This window comes from Anabrus simplex, chromosome 1 (genome assembly GCF_040414725.1).
Source record: "Anabrus simplex isolate iqAnaSimp1 chromosome 1, ASM4041472v1, whole genome shotgun sequence".
In the NCBI taxonomy this organism is placed as follows: domain Eukaryota; kingdom Metazoa; phylum Arthropoda; class Insecta; order Orthoptera; family Tettigoniidae; genus Anabrus; species Anabrus simplex.
The window spans coordinates 1,571,214,688-1,571,239,242 of NC_090265.1; the positions used below are offsets into that span (position 1 = coordinate 1,571,214,688).

The following is a 24,555-nucleotide window of genomic DNA, read 5'->3' on the forward strand; positions in this document are numbered from 1 at the left end:
AAGCATGGGCCACAATTCCTCAGGAAGCGATCCAGGGCCTTATTGACTCCATGCCTCGACGAATTCATCAATGTATTTCTGCTCGAGGTGGGCACATCCTGTATTGATTGTTATCCAAACTTGCGGTCAAAGGGACCTGAAAGTGTAATCATCGAATCACAACCGAACACTCGTCCTGCATGTTCAACTGCAGCAATGTAGCACCACTCCTTCTGGGTGTTGCAATTTCCATGTTTTTCAGTGTATGTGTCTACGTATTGATTATTAATACTGGGACGTCGTAGATATTTTAAGGCTTGTTTATTTATGGTATATAGTTTAACTGAAATATTATAAGTAGAATATATAACTTAAAATCCATTATTTCATGAGGGTTTATGCCTTGCTTAGTGGAGTGTTTCATACACTTTATATCCTTATCTTATTTTCTCATTGTTGCATTATCTTGCCTCCATTTGTCCAATTACGTAACTATGTCACTGTTGTTCTTATCTTGCGCATCCTTCTTTTTTTGGCATGGCGTCGCTAATGTTGTTATTGTTTTGATCTTGGCGCGAGATCATGTTCGACTCTCTGTTACCGAACCGTCTTGATTTCTATTTTATTGGCCATGAGATTTAATTTTGTCGATTTACTAATCCATTGGATTTTATGTCTGATTTATCTGTGTTTGCTTTTTTTTCTTTTTTTAATTTAGGGCTGGTTGAGTGTTGATATATATATTTTGTTGGAACTGTTCTTCTGTTTTAATTTCATGTGACAATTATGGAACTATGGCTCAGAAACATATTTCGGGTGTGTCAAATCTCCACTAGGAATTGTCATAAGCTCCTCACGTTTACTCATCCTAGCTTTTTGTCCTACATTTAAATTTATTAAATTCAAGGGTTTTCAAACCTTGTTAAAGTTAAATTTAATGTAATGGTGCACCATTTCTATTATTTGTTAAGGGAGAAAATGTATTTTAAAACCCTCTATTTATGTTAGTTTCATAGATTTATTTATTTTGCAGAAGATTTTATTATATTATAACTATTTGTTTCCTTATATTTTAAAATTTTCATTTATTTACAAAAATTTATTGATATAAAGTTTTCTTTTAATGTAATGTTTTCAAAAACATAATTATAATTTTATTTTAAAGAAAACTGGTGTTATTCCTTTGATGACGTGGCTCAGCATTTCCTGAACGGGATCATAGCCTTTTTTTTTTATGGGTGTGGGCTTTCAGCGCAGATTTCCTTGCTTCCGCTTGTGGTTGGGCATGTTAAATTATCTGAGTGTATGTGTGTTCTATATTTTGATTTGTACTTCCCTCCTTTGTTGTTAATGTAGCCCTATGGTGTTTGTTGAGCGTAACGTCATTCTTTTTCTTCTTGGGTTGTGTTGCAGTGGTAGCCTGTCGCGTGGTTCCTTTGTTGTAACTATGCCCATCTGTTATTATTATAATGCTAAGCTCGGTCACCAAAGAATAGCACCTACCAAAACTTGAGTAGTACCTAAGGTATTGTAATCTGAGGTGAATTCTAGTAATTCTTTGGTAATTGTTTTGTTGTTTCATGTGATCCTCTTACCATGTCTGGGCGCGCTATCATTAATCCCCGTCTTCTGAGGAGTGCTGAACTTGCCTATGAGTTATCCATTAGAGGACCTGAAATTGGAGGGACCAATGCCGACAAGATTGAAAGGCTCTTGGAATCCACCCATCTACCCATTATCTACTTGATCTGGACTGGCAGTCAATTGGTGAGTCGATGACCCTCATTGTTAATTCAATGAAAGAATTAAGTGAAATAATAATAATAATAATAATAATAATAATAATAATAATAATAATAATAATAATCGTATGGCCTCAGCTACCGTGTGCAGACATTTCAATTTGACGCCATCTGGCTGTCTGCTCGTCAATTTCGACGTTCCGTTTTACTCTAGGCCCCCACTAGATGGCAGACCGAGTAAACCGAAACTCTCTTGGGCGTCTATGGCTGAGATTTAATTAATTTTGTCGGGTAAACACCAAATGTGTCACCAGAGATCTTTTACATGCCGACATCGTACGACATGGAGTGTCGAATGGACTTTTTTTCGCCCTTCAAAAATCCGACTACCTCTGCCGGGTTTGAACCCGCTATCTTGGGATCCGGAGGCCGACACTCTACCGCTGATCCACAGAGGCAGCTTATTAAGTGAAATAATCAATTCATTTGGGGACAGTACGCCATCATTGGCTCAACTGAAAAGAATCAAGGTTAGAACTGAACACTATTTGAACCGAATCAAGAATCTATTAATGTCAAATCTTGATCCAAATCTTCGAGAGATTTCTGAGTTGTTAACTAAAGCCATTGCCTTGATGTGTGATCTACTTGCTGTTGAGATGTTTGTTGGTGTCCAAGCTCTTACCCTGACGGATGCTGATACCCAGGCGAGTAGGGTCGAGTCTGTTAATTTATCCAACCCTTGCCCTTCCAGTACCTTGTCATCCCAAAATGGAAGTAAATGTCAAGGATGTGTACCATCTAACTCATTTGTAGTGCCTCCTCCTGTATTAGAATTGTTTAAAAACTTACCTGATTTCTCTGTAGTTTTGGATTGAGCTGTTAGAAGCCGCTAATGTTTTTGAATTAACCTCACTGAATATTTTCCGGGTCGGCTTCCCACACTCTCAAGGTATGTTAAAAGATGAGTTACATGATGCCACTGTAGAAGAAGTCACCGTGGAAGACTTTCATGACATGATTTTGAATAAGTATATCCCCTGGACTGCTCAGCAGTCTCTCATACAAAGCTGTTGTTTCAGGAGAAAATCGTTACATGAAAGGTTGTCGAATTACATTAAAGATGTAAAGTACTACTGTAAGATCTTCAGTCAATCCATCGCCTGAAGTTAATTTGGTCAATCATTTAGTAAGGGGAATGTCCCCACAGTACCGATTTTACAGGTGCTTCACACCCAGACATGACACCCTAAAAGAACTCAAAGCTGCTTGAGTTGAGGCAGAGAGTGTTTGTTATGAAGACTTGTGTCATGTGGTGGAAGTACCTTCACCTCTTCTCTATTGCTCTAGTGGTTCCCAGCTTTTCCCTCCTCTTGCTAAACCTGTTAAAAATTTTTATGAATGTGGCTCTAGGGATCATCTTCGGGACAAGTGTCCTAGCCTGAAACTGCCCACCAACTCTAATGCTAAACCCAATCCTAATTTTGCCTGTTTTATTTGTGGGTCTAAGTAACATGGTAAACGTTCTTGACCAAATAATTTCCAACCTCAGACAAATTTATCTCCAAATCAAAAAACAGATGACTACCGGATACTAAAGAAACTGTGTGTTCTTTCTGATTGCCAAATAATTTCATGAACCTTATTAACCCACCTAATGATGTATTGTGTCATGTTGATTGTCAATGTATTTCTGCCAATGTATGTGCTAATTTGCCTTTTATTGCATCTGAAATCAACGAGTCTGTGTCGGCTCTCATGGATTCTGGAAGCGTATATTCTTTGGTCAACATGTCTTGGTATGAAAAGAATAAGTTCCCTTGTAAACTTTCTGATCTTCAACTGGTAATTATGAACTGTATCACTGCCAATGGAGCTACTGTATCTGTCATGGGGTCTATTGTTGTCAAAATCAGAATTCTGAACTTCACTTGGAAAATTAAATTAATGGTGGTTAAGGAATTGTGTTGTAATGTTATTCTGGGTACTGATTTCGTGTCATATACAGGTTTAATAATTGACCTTCAAGAAAGTTATTTTTCAAGTTTTGTTCCAATTCTAAAATTCCATTGATTGGGAGACACATTGTTGCATCCAATTTAATTTGCTCCATTGAGACAACGGATAATGTTGATTCCTATAAAATTAATTTAGATCATTTATCTAGTGACCAAGCTGTACAAATTCGTGAACTTGGAAGAACTAATGTTCTCAAGTATAAAATTGATGTAACTGATAACATCCCTGTCAGATCTCCACCTTATCACTTAGCACCTCTCAGGTTGAAAATTCTGGAAGACGTTACATAGAGATGCTCAAGGATGGTGTTATTCGTCCATCCAACCTCAGCCTATTCTTCACCTATCTTTCTTGTGCCTAAGTCTAATGGTGGTTACTGTCCTATAGCTGATTACGGAGCCCTGAACCGTAAAATTGTCCTGCAATCAGTTCCATTACCTGACATCCATTCATGTTTTCCTTGGTTCCATGCAGCAAAATCTTACATGTCTCTGGATTTAAACAATGCGTACCTTCAAATTCCTCTTGCCAAAGGGTCATGTCACCTCACTGCCTTTGCAACTGACTGAAATCTGTACAAATTTTTTCGCGTGCCATTCGTGCTATCCACTGGTGCGGTTGTTCTTACCCGTCTTGTTGATTCGATCTTATCTGACATTAAATTCAAGTATGTGTACCATTATTTGGATGATCTTATAATTTACTCAGAAACCTTCCAGGAGCATATCCAACATATTAAGGAGGTTCTTAATCGCTTGCAGAAAGCTGGGCTAACCGTTAAAATTACTAGGGTGTCCTTTGCTAAGCCCCAGATGTCCTTTCTAGGCCACGTTCTCTCTCCTGAGGGAGTTGCTATTGATAAAAGTCGAACTCAAACTATTCATGACTTTCCTCCTCCAAAAGATCAGAAAGACATTGCCCGTTTCATTGGCATGGCTAATTTTTTTTGCAGTTTTGTGCCCAATTTTGCTGATATTGCTCCCCCTCTCAATGCGTTAAGACGCAAGGATGTTAAGTTTGTCTGGGACCAGCCTCAGAATGAAGCCTTTGAAAAATTAAAATTTGCCCTGTCAAATGCTCCTATTCTAGCCACTCCTGGAATTAATTGTACAAACTGATGCATCTTGTTCTGCTGTTGCTGGAGTTCTTCTTAAGGAATCTGAATTAGGCAGACATCCTATTGCTTACGCGTCTCGTGTTTTGAACTCATTAGAATCTAAGTACTCTGTGTACAAGCTTGAATGTTTGACGGTCATCTTTGCATTAAAGAAATTCCGAATATATATTGAACATAGTCCTTTTCTCTTGGAAACTGATAATATGGCCCTAAGTTGGGCACTGAACCGTCCACTTCAAACTGGTCGTCTAACTAGATGGGCAATTCGTATTTCAGCCTTCAAGTTTGAGGTGCGCCACATCAAAGAAACTGATAATGTCATTGCAGACTGTCTAAGTCGTATATTTGGTGACTCTCCTGTTGAAACTAAAGATACTCTAATTTCTGATCTTCCGAAACCTTGTTATTGTGTAATTGGCTGTGTGAATGCCATATTATCCGACTGTCCCTTGTTATAACAGGATATCAGTAAGCATCAGAGTGACGACCCTGAGTTAGGACTGATCATTAATGAAATCAAATCCCCTGTCAAACACTATTGTTTGCAATGGTGTATTGTGCTGTAAGGCACGTAATGATAAGAGGTGGACAATCGTCTGTCCTCAACTCTTGATCCCAGTGGTCTTTCAATACTATCACAATTCTGCTAATGGTGGACATCTTGGAGTCTTTAAAACTCATCAAAAAATTGGACATTTTTTATTTGGAAAGGTATGGATTTTCAAATCGCTGAAATGGTAAAATCTTGTCAAGTGTGTGCCATTAGCAAACACCAAGATTGGAGTGATAGCATCATCTGAAGCTACCAGGCCTATGGAAAGATTATTTGTAGATTTCATTGGACTGTTACCTCGTTTGAGGTGGGGCTCCAGATTCATACCTGTGTGTGTAGACAGATATTCCCATTTTTCCTGGACATTCTCAACTCGTTCAGCTAAAGTTCCTACTGTAATTAATTGTTTGAATTCCATCTTTTGTTCCTTTGGCCCTCTTAAGGTTTTGATAACGGATAATGCTATATATTCTCCCTTTAATTTATTCAGAAAATTCTGTTTTGATTTGTCTATTTCCCATGTCACTACATCACCCTACCATTCTGCTCCGTCCTATGCTGAGAGAGTGAATCGGAACCCTAAGTCTGCACTGATCACCTTCCATCACAAAATCACCAGAATTGGGATTTGTCCTTGCACTGGTCAACATTTGCATTAAATTCAGCTGTCCACGAATCTCATATGCAAACCCCTGCGTCTCTCGTGTTTGCCTTCACTCCATTTTCCCCTATATCTAATCTTCTGAAAGAGTGTGGGGGGAAAAAGGCTAAATATAGACTAAAAGTTTCATATGCTAAAGTTGAAAAACAATACAATAAGGGTTGTTGACCTACTGATCTGGCTGTTGGTGATGAGATCTTTGTTGAGGCTCATTACCAGAGTAAGGCAGTTGATAAATTTACCCGTAAGCTGGCTCCCTGATTTCATGGTCCTTGTACCATTCTTGAATTTTTGACCCCTGTTTCTGTCCTGGTGAATGACCCCCAGTCCAAAAGAATTCGAAGAGTTCACCTCAGTCAAGTGAAGCCCGTTTCGGCTGGTATTTAATGTAATACGTAAATGTAAAATCCATGTGTACCGGTTAATATGTATGTCATTTAATGTAAATTTTTCATGTGTATTACCTTAAAGGCTTAATTACTTCAATGTAAGTAAGAGAATGTTAAATACTCTTTAGCACATTTTGTGATATTTTATATGTCAGTACCTGTTATGGTAACCCTTGGCGAATTTAAAGTAACTTACTGTGCTGTGTGCACGATTTTCCCATGGAAAATTTAGAGATCATATCTGATGTCACTACAAGTGTATTACATTTACTAATTCCCCTTGAATTTTCTAAAACCTTATTATGTGAGGGTCTTGGAAACCAGTTTCTAGATTTACTGATTCCCTAATGTGTGTGACAGGACCATTTTGGTTTCTCATTGTATGTGAATTGTACTTGTTCCCTCGCTTGCTGCTTCCTTATTCCTGTTGCAGCTATCGTGTACACACTCTCCATCCTGAAGCTGCTACTACTAGAAGCATTGGAGAACTCGTACATCAAACTGGTGTCACTGGAGCTCATTATTTGGTGCTGGATGCTCGCAAGACATGCGACTGTTTTCCATCTGGTGCGTTGTGCGCTATGCTTACTGGCCATTTGTACACCGTCTCCCCTACACATTGTACAGTCCGCACTATACCTAGTGTTTGCACTTTCGATGACATCTACTGGGCAAGTAAAAATATTCCTAAATGTTATTTCTGGTTGCATGAAATGAAAGAACTCAACGTTGTGGACAGACATTTCTTGCCACTACTGTGATCCCTATATAATCGACTTTACCTTGTAAATTATACAAGGCACATTAGACACTACTATGTTCAGGGTTATGCGCTGTCAACTTCAAGTGCATGTTACTGAACTCCAAATACTAACCTAAAGACACCCTGGTGTCCTTCAGGCAGGGAGGATGTAACGTTATTACATTAACAAGATATAACTCGAGATCTGACTCCACTCGAGAAATAGTATGTTTTAAATATAAGTTGGTATGGCACAGCTAACTTTAATTCTTATATGGATTGGACATGGTTAAAGTTTTCTTCTGCTAATTTTAAAATATGAGCCTATTTTGGCATAAGGTCATATTGAGGAGGAAAATGAAAAAGCTGAAGAAATTACACCTACAGTTGAGAACTGGGTAGAAATTGATGCTGCAAATGTCCATTATGAGGACTTCCTGACTGTGGATGAAGATGTGGCGATGAGCAGCGAGCTGACTGATGCAGACATCATTGTTGTAACCAAGAACGAAAGTGCAACTGAAGACTGAAGTGAAGGAAACAGAACTTTCTGAAATGCCGGTCATAACAGCTACTCAAGCTTCAAACTATGTTCAGGAATTAAGGCAGCTTGTTTAGGGGCATAAAAATATAAGTGAAGACATTTTTAAGGCCCTTAATTCACTTGAAGACTTCACTAAGTTACCGATCAGTGTATTAAATCAAAAAATCAACAATGTCTCACATTTTTAAACAGCTATGAGAACGCTAGAAGTGAATGGTATGTATTGTTTATTTTCATGTTTTATTGTACTGAAATGTACTGTACAATTATTGTTGTGTTCAAAGCCCTGTAATTTTATACCACATACAGTAACTCATTACTGCCATTTGAGTTCAATAACATACATACATACATACATACATACATAATCATTATAGACCGTTATGCCTTTCAGCTTTCAGTCTGCAAGCCTCTGCGAATTTACTAAACGTCGTCACAATCCTCTACTTGACATTGTGCTGTGGCCTCATTTAGTTCTATACCTCTTATCTTTAAATCATTTGAAACTGAGTCTAACCATCATAATCTTGGTCTACCTCTACTTCTCTTACCCTCTATCAAAGAGGCCATTATTCTCCTAGGTAAGCTATCCTCCTCCATTCACCTCACATGACCCCACAACCGAAGCCAGTGTACGCAATCAGCTTCATCCATCGAGTTCATTCCTCACTTAGTCTTTATCTCCTCATTCTGAGCACCCTCCTGTCATTGCTCCCACCTGTTTGTACCAGCAATCATTCTCACTACTTTCATGTCTGTTACTTCTAACTTATGAATGAGATATCCTGAGTCCACCCAGCTTTCGCTCCCATAAAGCAAAGTTGGTCTGAAAACAGACCAATGTAGAGATAGTTTCATCCAGGAGCTGACTTCCTTCTTACAGAATACTGCTGATCGCAACTGCAAGCTCACTCCCATTAGCTTTACAACACCTTGATTCAATCTCACTTGCTATATTACTATCCTGGAAGAACACACATCCTAAATACGTGAAATTATCTACCTGTTCCAGTTTTGTATCACCAATCCAACATTCAATTCTGTTGAATTTCTTACTTCCTGACAGCAATTTAGTCTTCAGAAGACTAATTTTCATACCATACTCACTGCACATATTTTCAAGTTGCAAGATATTAGACTGCAGGTTTTCGACACAATCTGGTCTTAAGACCAAGTCGTCAGCATGCCAGACTGCTTACTACATTTCCACCTAACTGAATCCCTCCCTGCCACTTTATACCCTTCAGCAGATGATCCATGTAAACTACGAACAGCAAAGGTGAAAGATTACAGCCTTGTCTAACCCCTGTAAGTACCCTGAACAAAGAACTCATTCTACCATCAATTCTTACTGCAGCCCAATTGTCAACATAAATGCCTTTGATTGATTTTAATAATCTACCCTTAATTCCATAGTCACCCAATATGGCAAAAATATTTTCCCTCAGTACCCTGTCATATGTTTTCTCTAGATCAATGAAACATAAACACAACTGTCTATTCTTCTCATAACACTCTTCAATTACCTGGCACATACTGAAAATCAGATCCTGACAGCCCCTCAGTGGTCTGAAACCACACTGATTTTCATCCAACTTCCTCTCAACCACTTATCGCACCTTCCCTTCCAAGATGCCAGTGAATACTTTGCCTCGTATACTAATCAAATGAGATACCTCGATAGTGTTGCAATCCTTCCTGTTCCCTTGCTTAGAGATAGGTGCAATTACTGCTTTTGTCCAATCTGAAGGTACCTTATCAACACTCCATGCTAATCTTACTACTCTATGAAGCCATTTCATCCCTGCCTTCCCATTATACCTCACCATTTCAGGGCTAATTTCATCTATTCCTGCTGCTTTATGACAATGGAGTTTATTTACCAACCTTTCCACTTCCTCAAGCATAATTTCACCAATATCATTTTTCTCCTCTCCATGAGCTTGGCTGTTCGCAACACCACCAGAATGATTTCCTTTTACGTTGAAAAGATGTTAAAAATATTCCCTCCACCTGTCCAGTGATTCCCCTGGGATCTATTATGAGTTCACTCGCTTCCTAAGATTCTTTATTACTGTCCAGAAAGGTTTCCCTGTTACTTGACCTAGCCTTTCTAGGTTATTACCAAATCTTCCCACGACCTCTTTTTGGATTCAATAACTACCGTATTTACATGAATAATCCCCACATATTCTTTTAAAAGAATTTTAGGCACGAAATTGGGGCGTGGGTTTTATTTGTGTCATGGTTGGCAACACACTCCTGGCTCACTTAGTTTTCGATACTGGGTGTACAGTTATTATTTGTGTAACCGCAGATGGAAAACTGCCCTCATATGTTATATTTAAATGGAAAACAATTCAAACATTTAATTTAAACCTGCCTTTATATTTTTTTAAACGACTATTTTACACAGTAATAATCTCGCCATAAGACCTATCTGTGTCGGTGCGACGTAAAGCCCCTAGCAAAAAAACACAGTAATAATTAACTTCATAATTTATCCATGTCACGATAGAATGCATCTTCCAGAACGTGCAGGGGTAGCTTTCCACACTTTCACTCACTTCGGTGTATCGACAGTTTGTTTCATAGCTGCTAAGTTTGAGTGAAATTGTAATTCTTTTGTATTCAGCATTTTATGAACACCACAGTATAACCATAGCGTATCGAAGAGGAAGTGCGACATCTTCCCCATTTGCCCGTAAGAGAGCTCAAGAGGTTGGTGAGACACCCGCTTGATGGCAGCACAGGCGATTGTGATGTCAACAGAGACCCTTGGCCATTAGCCCGCGTTAAATTCGCCTTCAGATGTAGTAATTTTTATTGCTCATTATAGTCGCTGTCAGAGATGTTTTGACAGTTTGCATTATTAGGGTATTCACGATTGAGTGGTGTGAGAAGTGTTATGTTTTAAATACCTCGGTCTTTGTCGCTATTGTGCTATAAGGCAATGTATATCAGTGCGGGAGGAAACTACCACATCATCCCCTCGCGTTTTGTACCCGGCTGCGGATCTGGGTATGACCGAACGTCTTCAGGTAGGCATTTCTTTAGGCCCCGGTGTTTCACTGAAATGGGAGAAGGCTATCCATAGAAAAGACCGAAAATTAACTCATAACTGTTTCGTGTGTGACATTCATTTTTGCGATGATTTTCTAGTAAAAGTAGACTCATTTACGGTGAATGGTGAAAGAGTAGAGATACCAAGACAGCGCTGGAAATTAATACCAGAAGCATTTCCTCACATATTTCCTAATCTACCCAAGTATATTTCTATGGCAGTTAATAAACGCAACTCCCCCACGAATGGGCAATCCACACAAAGAGATTTCTCTAATAAAAGCCCTGAACAGATCGTAAATATCAGTGATAGTGATCAACCCGTATGCTCAGCAGTTGAAGATAGCTCTAATGTTGCAGATGCTAGGAAAACAATTGCGCTATTAACGAGGAGATTGGAGAATCAGAAACGTAATTTCATTCGAACGCAAAATCAACTTAATGTCACTAAAGCTAAGACACATTTGCTTGAAAGACATTTCTGATAGAACATCAAGCGGAAATTTCACTCAGTCAAAACAATTCGGTTCTCTCAGCAAAAAACAGAAAATTATAGTCGATACAATGTTAAAGAAATGTCAAACGAAAAGTAAGAAAGGAGTGAGATATAGTGATGAATTTCTTCTTGATGCACTTCTTTTAAAAATAAATTCTCCCAAGGGTTATCGGTACTGTTAAAATCATGACTTACTGCCTTTGCCTTCTGAATCCCACTTGAGAAATTTGGTGAAGGGCCTAAAATGTTCATACGGCATAAATGAGCATGCAACGCTGCCATAGCAGATTTTTTTAATGGAAAGGAGGAACATGAACACTTAGGGATGTTGATATTTGACGAGGTGAAGTTACGAGAAGAAATTTGCTTCAACACGGAATCGTTGCAAGTAAATGGTTTTGTTGATTTGGGGAAATTTACTGAAGATAAAAGCAAGAGTCAGGTGGCAAATCATGCTCTAGTTTTTATGTTTGTTCCTTATATATAACTGGATACAACCCATAGCGATATATGCTAGCCGGAACGCCACCCCTGGTGATATAATTGCAAACATTCTCATTCAAGTCATCATACAATTAGAGCAAGTAGATGTCCGAATCATTGGTTTCACATCGGATGGTAGCCAGTCGAATAAAAAGTTGTGGAAATGCTTAGGAATATCTGGTACCATAAAGAATGTGAAGTGTTATATTTTCAATCCAGCTGACTCAAACAGAAAATTATGGGCATTTTCAGACACGCCACATATATTTAAATGTCTAAGAAATCATTTTCATGACAAATGACAGGTTTATTATAATGGCAATATTGTTGATTATTCTTTCTACAGGAAAGTTTACAAATGTGACTCGTCTCCTGAATTTTCCGGATTGAAAGTTTGCTACAAACTGACCTCTGCCCACCTGGATCCTAATTCATTTCAGCGAATGAATGTAAGACTGGCATTTCAACTATTCAGTAGATCAGTCGCTAATGGTATAGCATTATATCGGGATATTAAAACACAGGCTTTAGAAAACAGTAAACAAACGGAAATTTTCACAAGCGATTTAAACTGTCTGATTGATGCATTAAATTCCTCTATTCCCACTCAAGCACTGTATAAAGGAACACAGGCACATGAAACTTTAATTAAATGGCAGAATGTTCTCAGAGATACTCAAAATTCATTCGCTTCACAAAGGACACTGGAGTCTTTAAGAGTTACCATGGAAAGTACCTTAGAAGTGTCTGAATATTTGTGGGAACACAATTATAGCTAAGTTTTGACAGGGAAATTTAATCAAGATCCCCTAGAACGCCATTTCGGTATCCTGCGATCACTAAGTTGTGATGATCATCCGTCCACTATTGACTTTCTACATTTACACACGTTGCAGTCTATTTAGGTACCGACTAAACTTGCCTTATCGTCTGGCGGAAACTGTGAGTACAGAGCTGTATCCCCATTGACGTCTCTTGATAATCAAATGCGTATTCTTGCAAGATAAATTGAAAGTAAAAATCGTGCAGTGAAGTCACAAGCTGTAGATGAAATCAGGGAAAAAGTTGTGAACATCGAAAATGACATTCAAATACCAGACTGGAAAAACAGTTTACCTGAGTTAAGTGATCAGAATTGTAGCAAAGAGTACTTAGTGTATCATTTAGCCGGATACATAGTGAGGAATATTTCAGAAGTGATTCAGTGTGATTTATGTCGTCCTTTCCTTTCCGGCAAACCGACTGATAATGTGCCTGCTTCCCCAACACTAATTAAAGATTACGGCTCAATGCAAAGCGCCACATATCTCACGTATGCGTTGGAAGGTGTTTATAATGTGTTGCTGTGAGTGGAAAATGTTGTTGCGGAAAAGCTATCGTGTATGGATAGTTTAAGGGGTGGCTTTCTTCGAGTGCTTGGATAAATTAGATGTTATTATAGAGAAGTCATTGCAGTTGGGGTGCTGTGAAGATCATGTGCTGTGTTTGCTACCAAAACTCATATTTCACTAATTGAAATGTCGATTCTTCTTCCGCACGAAGGAGATAAGAAGGGAGTGGGTTACTTCGAAGGCAGCGAAATCATCCAGGAAATATTCCAAAGTGTCCAGCAGATGAAATAATTTTCGAACGTAAGTTGCATGCTTGAGTTTCTTAGTAGATTTTGAAGTAGTAGTCCCGATAATGCCTCTGTTATCCTCGCGCTCAGTCATCACTGTGGATGGCAGTGCCATCTGTGCGGCGGTCCACGGTAACTCGTGAAAATGTCGCACTTCCTCTTCAATACGCTATGGTATAACTTAACAGGCAGTGTGTGAAGAAGCAGAATCCGTGAACACTGGCGATTCCCTTTTGGTGATGGTGACAGTTGACGAAAAAGCATGGCTCATAATTATAATAAATTCCTATGCAATGAACAATATTGTCAATGCCAACAAAACTGCATTGGTTTTTTAATGCCTAGCCCAAATGGACTTTTAAGGAGATGGGGTCACTGTACTGTGTTGCAATGTAGACGGAAGTGAAAGACTTTCCTCGTCATAGGAAAGTTTGATAAGCCAGGATGTTATGTTTTAATGACGTCGGGTACTTTCCGTGCAAATACAAGGCATCTACAAATTCATACAGTACAGTAATCCAATGAATGAAGTACCTGCACAGGGAAGCCAGCATAGATTTCTCGTCTTTTAATAACTTTTTTTTCTCTTTTATTTTGTTGCGTGAGGTTATGTTCATCAGTGAGTTATCCAAGTGCATTATTTGAATACTGTAAATGCACCTTGTTGGATACACTGAAAGGTTTAAACTGTGAATCAAAGTTCATTGCTGGCAGTAACAAGTATTAGAATAATGGATCCTAGAATATTTATTGACATGGCAAGGGTTAGCATTTCTGAAGTACGAGGTGGCGGTTAATTCAAAATCACGTAATTCGAAGTCATATTTTTGTGTCCCAACAACTTTGAATAAACGAGGTTTTACCATATCGCAAAACTATAACCCACGTTCACCGATGTGTCTTTTTCAACCGTTTACGTTGCATGAAAAAGAATTATCCACCATCGGTCGTGTTAATATCAACGTAAAGAAAAGACCGCGTGTGAAAAGTGTTTTAGACATGGAGTGTAACGAATGTGTAAGTAATTCAGGAGAGGATTCTAGTGATGCAAGACACAACAAATCTTTCGATCTACAGGAATCGAGCCTACTGCAAGATCAGATTAATGAAATACCTAGGCCTACTTGATAATTTTCATAGCAAATGTACTTTTATAGCCATAATAATGTATTTCTCAAATATGTTCAGACAAAGCAGCTGTATCCATAAATTTACACGTTCATATTTGTGTAAAAAGCACGTGGACCTCGCGGAGTGATATGAAATGTTTGTTTATGCCTATGTTACTCTTTCAATGGAAGGAATTTTAGTTCATTTAATGTTTTTTTTCAAAATGAGCCCTCCTAAAATTAGGGTGTGGGGATTATTCACGTAAGTACGGTGTTTGTTCCACTCTGTTTCTTTCGTCTACGTACAATTCCCTGTCTGGATCGGCCCCAGTTTGGAAACATTTCTTAATGTACCTATTTCCAAACCAGTTTGTCTTTTTTTGTTTCTAATTCGAATTTGGGTAAATCAAATTTTTATTGCAGTCTTTTAAGCTTCAAATTATCCACATTACACTATAATTTCATCGTTGCCGGGACAAAACCTCCTATGTGATAATATTTTTGGAGATATACTGACTCGCAGCACATACATTATGAAGAGCGAGAATGCCTTGACAATATTCACACAATACTGCACCTTAGATGACAGAACCTTACCGGCCAAAGTTGTAAGTTAAAATATTTCACATAGGAGGTTTTGTCCCGGCAGTAACGATTTGCTTCTTGCTTCAGACCTTATGTATAGAATATTCTATATTCTTTTGTACCCTATCCCATTCTAATACAGATACTGATTTTGTTATTTGCAGGAGAAAATCATATGCACTGTTATTTAGTTGAGGTTTTTTTTTTTTAATACAGAAATTTCATTTCATTTCTAAGCCATAATTGGTTGACCTTATTCTTTGCCCGACACTTGTAACATTGTAATTTTCCTCTTTTTTTTGTAAGGCCTTCAAAAAGTTTTGGAATTAACTTTTGTATCAGGCATTTCTTTAAGAAAAACGAAGTCCTTCAAGATTTTTTAATTTTAAAACTTACTAACACTACATCATGACAAGCCGCTAACAGGGACAGGCATGCCCACTTATGTGCCTCGGAATCTGGGAAACAATATGAGGTGTGGACAAAAATGTAATCATGCACATGGTAAGTGATTGTCCCATCAACAACAGGTACTACAGCCAACATGCAATAAAAATTAAATAAGACCTCTCACCATCAGTCATAGGAGGAGGTTCTGCTGCAGGTGGCTCTTCGCTCTCTTCTATAAAACTCATACTTATCACTTTTGGGGACTTCACAGGAGTACTGGAAGCTTCTTGAAATGCCCATGCTATTCTGCTTACAGCCTCACCAGGTGCCCAAGGGCTTTCCAAATTAATATTAGATGCAAAAAATCTGGAAATATAATAAAATGTGGCAAATATTTTTTCATTTAATGTGTTATAGCATCAAACTGTACAATTAACTAGGTATTTTCTCTCACTTAATAAGATTGGAAAATGCATCAGGACCATGAGTACCATAAATTTAGTACTGAAACCGTCCTTGGTACAAAAACATCCGAAGCTTCACATTTACAAAACATAAGAAAACAGTTTGGCATTGTACTGGGAGAAAATATGTAAAAGCTGACTATACTGGTTTGGACAAAGTTGTGAACAAAAGTAGGCAGAAATGGGCTACACAATGGAAGTAGTCAGATGGAGACCCTAGGGATGACCTAAGCGCCGGTTTGATATACCGTACTACAAAACATGACCTATACTCATGGCCCATGACTGAACTGAATGGAGCAAGAGAAGTCACACAGGAGATTCTATCATCAAGTGGAACAAATCCTAATGAACATCTTGATGTAAATGAAGGTATTTAAGTTGATGACCAGGTAACAGAGACAGTCAATTGTAGTAAGAGATCTCTGTTCAAAGTTAGTGTGATGCAAGACAATAATTTTGCACAGTTAATGGTCATGTACACATGAAAAGTCTTAAGCTCCCAACAAGGGTCTTGGATTTTTTTTTCCCACCAAAAATTAGATGAAAGGCTTCCCAGATGTTTGCTCTATAAACCAATATTTCATCTTAGGCTTGACACTAGACTCACCAGAGTGGGATGTGTCAGGCCCTATCCACTGATGCTGGGATGCATGCAGGTGACTTTATCAGAAGCCTCTTGGTAGAGGCTTAATCTAGTAACTGCATATGTGAGATAAATCTCCACAGTGGAATTACTGCCCACCTAGCAATTCCTAATGGAAAGTCTAAGTTCCCGATGAGGGATTTCAAAAATTAGATTTAAGGCTTTTCAGGCATTTGCTCTATAAACCAGCATTTTGTCTGAGATACACCTGCATACACCCCAGCGTCAGTGAGATCTTGACATAAGGAAGAGAGAGAATGGTCGAATTCCGTCATGTGGGCACTCATCACCACGACTTGTTACCACCTACATCTTGCAAGTGTGAATAACAATCACAGTTGCTCAAGGTGACATTGGTTCAATTCCTGTATTCTCAAGATATCAGTTGAATATTTAAGCTTTTAGTGTATTCTCATTATGTTACATGTGTCTTGTGACAGTGCTTTTTATGAGACATGTTTTTTAAGTAAATACTGTTTTGATATACAAAAAAGTAATGCAATTGTTTAAACAATTCTTTTTATACATGTAAGCCTGTACCTTAAACTACTTCTCAACGTAAGTTCCAAGCATATTAAGGCACTTGTCATATTGTGAAATCAGCTTCTGAATTCTAGCCTCATAGAGATATGCTGCCTGATGTGGCAGCCACTGCAGCATGGTCATTTTTAGGTCATCATCATTGCGGTGCTGACCTCCCAAAGGCTCTTTCAAATGCAGGAACAAGTGGTAGTCACTAGACGCTAAGTCACAACTATACGGAGGACGATCAAATTGTTCCCAACCAAATGAAGCGATGAGGTCTCGGGTTTGATTAGCTGTGTGAGGTTGCGCATTGTCATGAAGCAAAAGAATCCCCCTTATGAGTATGCCACACTGTTTGTTTTGGATTGCACGATGGAGTTCACAGGTGGAAGATAGGAAACTTAAAAGGGTCCACCTTTTCAATACAAAATTGTTATAGTTTATTACAACATATATTTACATTTGGAACTAGTTTCGACGCTGTTTGGCGTCATCTTCAGCCAAAATGTGGGAAATAGGCTAGCATGTAGACATTTATATTACACAAGGCGTTATATTAAACAATACACATCTTGCAAGGAGATAAAAACAGGAACAAATATAGAAACAAATGAATCGTTGAGAAAGCAAAAGTTTTACATATTAAAAATAACCTTAACCACACATCTTGTAGTGCGAAAATATTCGCCTTGAATGATTCCTGAATACAAAACGCACGCGCACACATTTCTGAAGAGCCAGCAGGCAGGAAAAAGTAAAGTGAAACCTTAAGAGTACTTCTGAGAAGAGTTCATCATTTTTTCAGTGTTCCGACTAACTAATGAAGTTTCCCTTGAGTTCCTGATAAATACACACAACAGGAAATTCTCCTTCACTCTCAACAATAGCTATAAAGACCAACGGTAAGTTTCATTTTAAATATTGTGCAGAGACGTGAAGGCATGATCTTGAGCATGATGTAACTTCTTCATTTAACCCAATTTTTTACACAAGGTGTTACATTCAACAATACACATCTTACGAGGAGATAAAAACAGGGACGAATATAGAAACAAATGAATCGTTGAGAAAGCAAAAGTTATAAGTCTTGGTATTTATTTGTATCACCCTGGTGTAAAAAATCTAGAAGCAACACACACTGCCTATCCCAAAAGACAGTGCACATGAGTTTGTGAGCTGAAATTGTTTCCTTGCACTTCGCTTTCTTAGGTGATGTTGAGTGTCTCCACTCCACATATTGCTGTTTTGATTCTGGCTTTACATAAGCCACCCAGGTTTCGTCACTGTTGGCAATTTGGCTTAGGAACGTATCACCTTCATTACTGTACCGCTCAAGGAAAATCAAAGCACTGCCTACGTGCTTAGTTTTGTGCACCTCTGTCAGCATCCTCGGAACCCAGCATGAGCACAACTTCCGATAATCTGAGCATCCCAGCACAATTTCATAAAGAACTCTCCTTGAAATTTCAGGTAACTCATAACTTAATGACGAAATCATAAAGCGTCTGTTTTCTCGAACCTTTGCATTAACTTTTTGCACAAGTCTTCGGTGATGCCAGACGGTTGCTCACTATGCTTCTCGTCATGGACATTAATACAGCCGTCTCTAAATGCTCTAACCCATTTTCTTATCATTCCTTCACTCATAGTGTGTTCTCCATACACTTCACTAATCTGCCGATGAATTTCAACAGCTTTCACACCTTTTGCATTTAGAAAACGAATCACAGCACATACTTCACACTTACAAAGACTAAATAACAATGAAAAATCTTCCACCTTTCTGATACTTATATTTGCATTTAAGCAAATCAATTAATCAAACACAGTACATGTTTCATTCTTTTTTAGAACATCTTCAGCTGTTTTACATTGCTTAGGTGAATTCACAACGTATTTATCTTTTTAAGAACATCTTAAACAGGTACTCTGTTTTTCTTAAATACTACGTAAATTTAAGATAAATGAAATTAAAAACAATGTGGATGGTTGAATGGGGTTGTGAAATGAGAGGGAAATGGATCTACTTATAGTTAGCCTATTAAAAAAAAACTATTTCTATTCATTTGAACAGATATAAAAATTGTTTCCAGCATTTTCATCACTAAAATATTCTGCTTGTCTTCTAATAAAAAGTTTTTGAAAAAATAACTTTCCTTTGTCACTGTTCTGAATATTGCTAGGTATTCTCTTCATTTACTCCCTCCAAGGTGGCTGCTGTTTGTTTTAAATTTACAAAATGTCTCTTGAATTCGGCTAGTTCAGGAACCTTGAAGCCGATTGCTGTTTTGCTACTAATAAAAGAGCCTCCCCATAAATTTTTGTGGTCAAAATCCACTCCTACTGTGCCCTTGGAGGAGCTATGGCTGAAGCAGCCAGAAGGCTCTTTTATTAGTAGCAAAACAGCAATCAGCTTCAAGGTTCCTGAACTAGCTGAATTCAAGAGACATTTTGTAAATTTAAAACAAACAGCAGCCACCTTGGAGGGAGTAAAGGAAGAAAATACCTATCAATATCCTGAACAGTGACAAAGGAAAGTTACTTTTTCAAAAACTTTTTATTAGAAGACAAGCAGAATATTTTAGTGATAAAAGTGCTGGAAACATTTTTTACATCTGTTCAAATGAATAGAAATAGTTTTTTTTGAATAGGCTAACTATAAGTAGATCCATTTCCTTCTCATTTCACAAACCCATTCAACCATCCACATTGTTTCTAATTTATTTTAATTTATTTTAAATTTACGTAGTATTTAAGAAAAACAAGGTACGTGCTTGAGATTCTCCTAAAAAGATAAATACTTAGTGAATTCACCTAAGCAATGTTAAACAGCTGAAGATGTTCTAAAAAGGAACAAAACATGTACCGTGTATGATTAATTGATTTGCTTAAATGCAAATATAAGTATCAAAATGGTGAAAGATATTTTATTGTTATTAAGTCTTTGTAAATAGGATTTGATACGGGAAATGAAGCTGATTTCTTGCAATACTTCACACTTGGTGGGACTGTTAATTGTTAAGAGACATTTTCAATACACACAAACATAAATATAGGCAAATACTTCCGTAATGGCATTTGTGGCTAACCTACAGATGTACGTACTGAGTGTGCATAATCTGAATGACGACCAAAGCATTGCAGGGGCCATATTTTAAAACAGTACTTACTTACAAAACATTCTTCGTACATTGGCAGTTTTGTTTACATATTTATCTAGTGCACCTAAGACAATGGATGGGAATTTTGAAGAAAAAAAAATCAAACTTCAATTTTAATGCAACATAGAAATTTAGATATGTATATTTTTATTATATCACGATTTGTATTGAAAGTTGGAACTAATATATCTCTTAAAAAGTGAAAGAAGAAGTTGGTTCATAAAACAAATTATTTTTTCATTGTTCAGAATTCAGATAGCCTCTGCAGTTTGAGAGAGAAAACTGAATGGATTCAGGATATTTCGTGGTTAGACTAGAAATACAGACACAGCAGTGGAATAACAATGGTAGAGGGAAATTTATGATAAAGATATATAGGTAAAATTACGAATGACCATGCTTGATGAATGTGGATGTGTGTGTGCATCAGCTTACATGGTGGGACAAGGTGATACAGAAGGATGAGAGATCACCTTGGAGACCACGTAAGATGAGGGAAACGAAAGAAACCCACAGCTCTAAGTTATAAAGCAGAGAAGTAGATTAAGCAGCATTGGCATTGAGCAGAAAACCGTAAAGGCTAGCTCACAAACTGAACCCAGGAATACAAAGCCATAAACAATAAAAACACATCAAAGCTTCTTATCATTGGCATCATGGTATTGTTCACATACAATACTCTTTGACAAACTATTCGAAAATATTCTCTCAAGAAGGCTTTCTAGTTTCAGTCATACAAATAGTGCAACACTCATTTACACATAGCTCTTCTGTTAAACACACACATGAAAACTTGAGTCATCAAACTACATACTTAAAAAAAAAGTAGGGGAACATGTTTTGTAACGTCTGGTATGTGAACGTTAATTTGGTAGTTGGGGTTCCAATGGTCGTAGCATACCTTAAGACCTTAGCTATACAGGGCATGTCAAATCGAAGTTATACTCCATCTGTAGGCATATCCATGCATTAAACTGTCAGGTGACCCCTCAAACAAAGTTAATAGTGGTGCGTCCGCGTGTCGTTGTGTTGAATAGGTGACACAATAAACCCTTTAGCATCCTACATTCAGTATCTTCAATACGAATTAACAATGATATTTATCACTTGCAAAACCTGCATATGGTGTCATCATAAGCCTAAAATTGTAACCAAGCAACAGAACATACTAAATTGTCTTTACAATGTACACAAATGACACAACACATGTTACAGAATTACATACTAAAGTTAAAATGATATGAAATATGTGACACTTGTTTTTTCTTACAACACGTTATAACACAACAGTCTTATATGGTTTTTATGCTATTAAGATCACTGGTAATAGAAACCAAGATGTGATTAAATGTAGGTTAAAAGTCTGATGTATTAAATAAAATCTTGATGAACGTGTCAAAATCGTGTTCTTCTAGTAAACATGAGACAGAACAGTTGTTGTTGGTGTCAAGCAGGTTCTTCAAATTCTTTGTATTACCGGCACATTATGAGGTGGTGGGATTATACAAGTAGGCCTTAGTTGTTTAGGCCTCTGTTATTCCTAGTCCAATAGGGATTGCAAAGCCTATAGGAAAAAGAAGCCTATTTAGATGGATGTAAATTTAAGATGGGGCAAGACAAACATGTAGTAAAATATATATATGGGGCTTACCTTGTGCAGCCTGCCTTGCAGCTTCTTGTGTTGAGAGGAGAAGTGAACTGCAGCGTGTGTGTTAGTACAAACTGGTCGGATCCATTGGGGAAGGTGGGAGGGTTGAGGATTATGAGGGGGAAGGGGAAGGTGTTTAAGGCGGGTAAGGAGGGCAGTGAGGTAGGGGCATGATGCGCAAGAGGGTATTATTCATAGCATAAAAGATCATACGCCTATATGAAAACTTGATGCTTTTAAGGACTCTAATTAAGAAGTCAAAGATGATGTTAGCTTTTTTCCGAAATTTCATTAAGATTTCAATTAGGGTTGAAAAACTGGTCCAAGTGAATAAAACATTTTTCTGTAGTGCTGAGGAGGGTGCCTAAGTTGTGTTTTGATTCATGAATTCGTTGACCCACTGCTGAAAACCTGTTATGTTTGATGGCACTGACATGTTCCATGTATCTAATTTTAAAGTTGCGTCCAGTCTGTCCGATGTCTGAGGATTCACAGCCATTGCATCTAAAACGGTACACACCTGACCTTGAGAAGATATTGGTTTTGTCAAATGACTTGGAATTGTGCATAATTTGCATGTTCCTGTTGTTAGTTCTATAGGAGATCCTAATGTTATGCTTCTTGAAGATATTTACAAATCTATATATGCCCTTGTTAAATGCGGAGGTGGAATAAGCGATGGTTTAAGTCTTTCTTTTTGTAATGCTGACTTTGATCGATGTTTGAATTTACTGATAGTTCATTCTATGAACGAATTGTTGTTTCCATTGGTTTTGGCTATAGCGCGGAAGATGTCCAATTCTTTATATAGGTTTTCCTTAGAAAGAGGTATTTTGAAAGCTCGATCAACCATGCTATTATAAGTGGCGCACTTATGTGCATGTGGGTGTAATGAGTCATTCCTAATAGTCGTTATTGTTTGCGTATATTTCTTATGCTAATGAAGATGTCAGTCTACTTATCATGAGGTCTAGGAAATTTGTTGTTTTGTTAGATTCAGATTCCAAAGTGAATTTGATATGAAGATCGATGTTGTTTAAGTTGTTTAGAGTGGAGGTTGCATAACGATTCTATCATCTAGGATAACCAAGGTATCATCTACATATCTGCCCAAAAGCATTTCTCAAAGGTATTGTTGTTGTTACCATATGTTTTAGAAAATCTATATATATCTCCGCCAAAATCCCCGAGGCTGGTGACCCCATGGCCAAACCGTCCTGTTGATAAATACAGTTGTCAAAGGTGAAAAAATTGTTGTTTACCACCAATTTTAACATGGTCATAAAATCTTGGACCTCAAGTTTGCTTAAACCGCTGTATGGGTTAAAGTTATTTAGAATGATGGTGAAAAGTTTTTTAGTATTAATACTAGGGTACATATTGGTGATATCAAATGAGTGAATGGAATGCTAGGGTTTTTTTATTTAGTTCCGTTTGGGCCTGCTATGGAGCACGTGGTTCTTATCTCTAGCAGCTTTCTTCTTTGACCAGTACTCCTTCATCCTTGCACTGTGAAAGTCTTTTCGCTCCTGGGTCCATTTCACACCTCCTCCCGGACGTACTGTTTTTTCTGTTAGTGACTGGAGAGAGTTTGATGTTCTGATCAACGTTCTGTACCTATTCCTGTCATAAATTTCACTGGGAGCAATGTCCAATTCTTGAAGGTCTTTTCTGACGAGTCTTGCCCACTTGGCATTAGTCGCTTTCCCTCTAGAGATGGTGTGGAAGATTCTGGAGGTGAGCCTCTGATTGTCCATTCTCATGATATGACCATAGAAGTTCAATCTCCTCTTCCTCATAGATGTTGTAATGCTCTCCAATTGTTGGTACAGTTCGTTGTTGTGCCTGATTCTGTACTTATTATTATTATTATTATTATTATTATTATTATTATTATTATTGATTTTATTTTTCAAAAGAAATCAAATAGTTGTTATTTACATATTTTACACCCACATTGGAGCACTTAATACATTTGAGTTAATTTCTTCTTTTTCTTCTCCCAGAACTTTCTCATCCTCTCAGACCTGGAAGCCCTTTGTGTGTCCGATATAGTATATTGTTTCCGTTCAACTGTTTTTAGTTTGAGACTTATGCTTTTGTTCTTCAAAATCCTCTTATCTTTTCTGTCTTTGATTTGTTGCCGAGTTATACCCAATTCTTCCAAATCATCCTGAACTTCTTTGAACCAATTATTATTGATTTTATTTTTCAAAAGAAATCAAATAGTTGTTTCAATATCCTGGTGTCTGGTAATCTTGATATGTGACAGAAAAAGGAAATTCTTCTTTTACGCATTGTAAATATTATCAATTCACATTCACGATAGACAATGTTGTTAGGCAACAATCTCCACTGTCCATCAACTTGGAGTTTTTTTATTAATAATTGTTCTAAGAATTCTTCTATCAGTTTTCTGTAATTTGTCTGTTGTAGATTTTACATTTAATTTGAATAAAGTTTCCCTAGCATATGATGCCTCTGGTTTAACTATGGAATTATAGTGTTTCAGCTTAGCATTTATCGAAAGAGAGGTTTTTTTTTAATAGGTTGGCCAGGTAAGTCTTCGTGCTTGCTTAAATTTAGTTGTTCTGTGTTCTATTGCTTCTTTTTCATTTGTG

At 37.6% G+C, this 24,555-nt stretch overlaps 1 protein-coding gene across 1 annotated transcript in view; it reads right to left on the reverse strand.

Moving 5' to 3' along the window:
- bora (aurora kinase A activator-like protein bora) overlaps nucleotides 1-24,555 on the reverse strand; it is a 321,188-nt gene that overhangs the window by 212,475 nt on the left and 84,158 nt on the right. Inside the window, exon 3 of the mRNA XM_067153480.2 lies at nucleotides 15,675-15,856. Coding sequence (XP_067009581.1) covers nucleotides 15,675-15,856 — 182 coding nt within the window. The remainder of the gene's footprint in view (nucleotides 1-15,674; nucleotides 15,857-24,555) is intronic.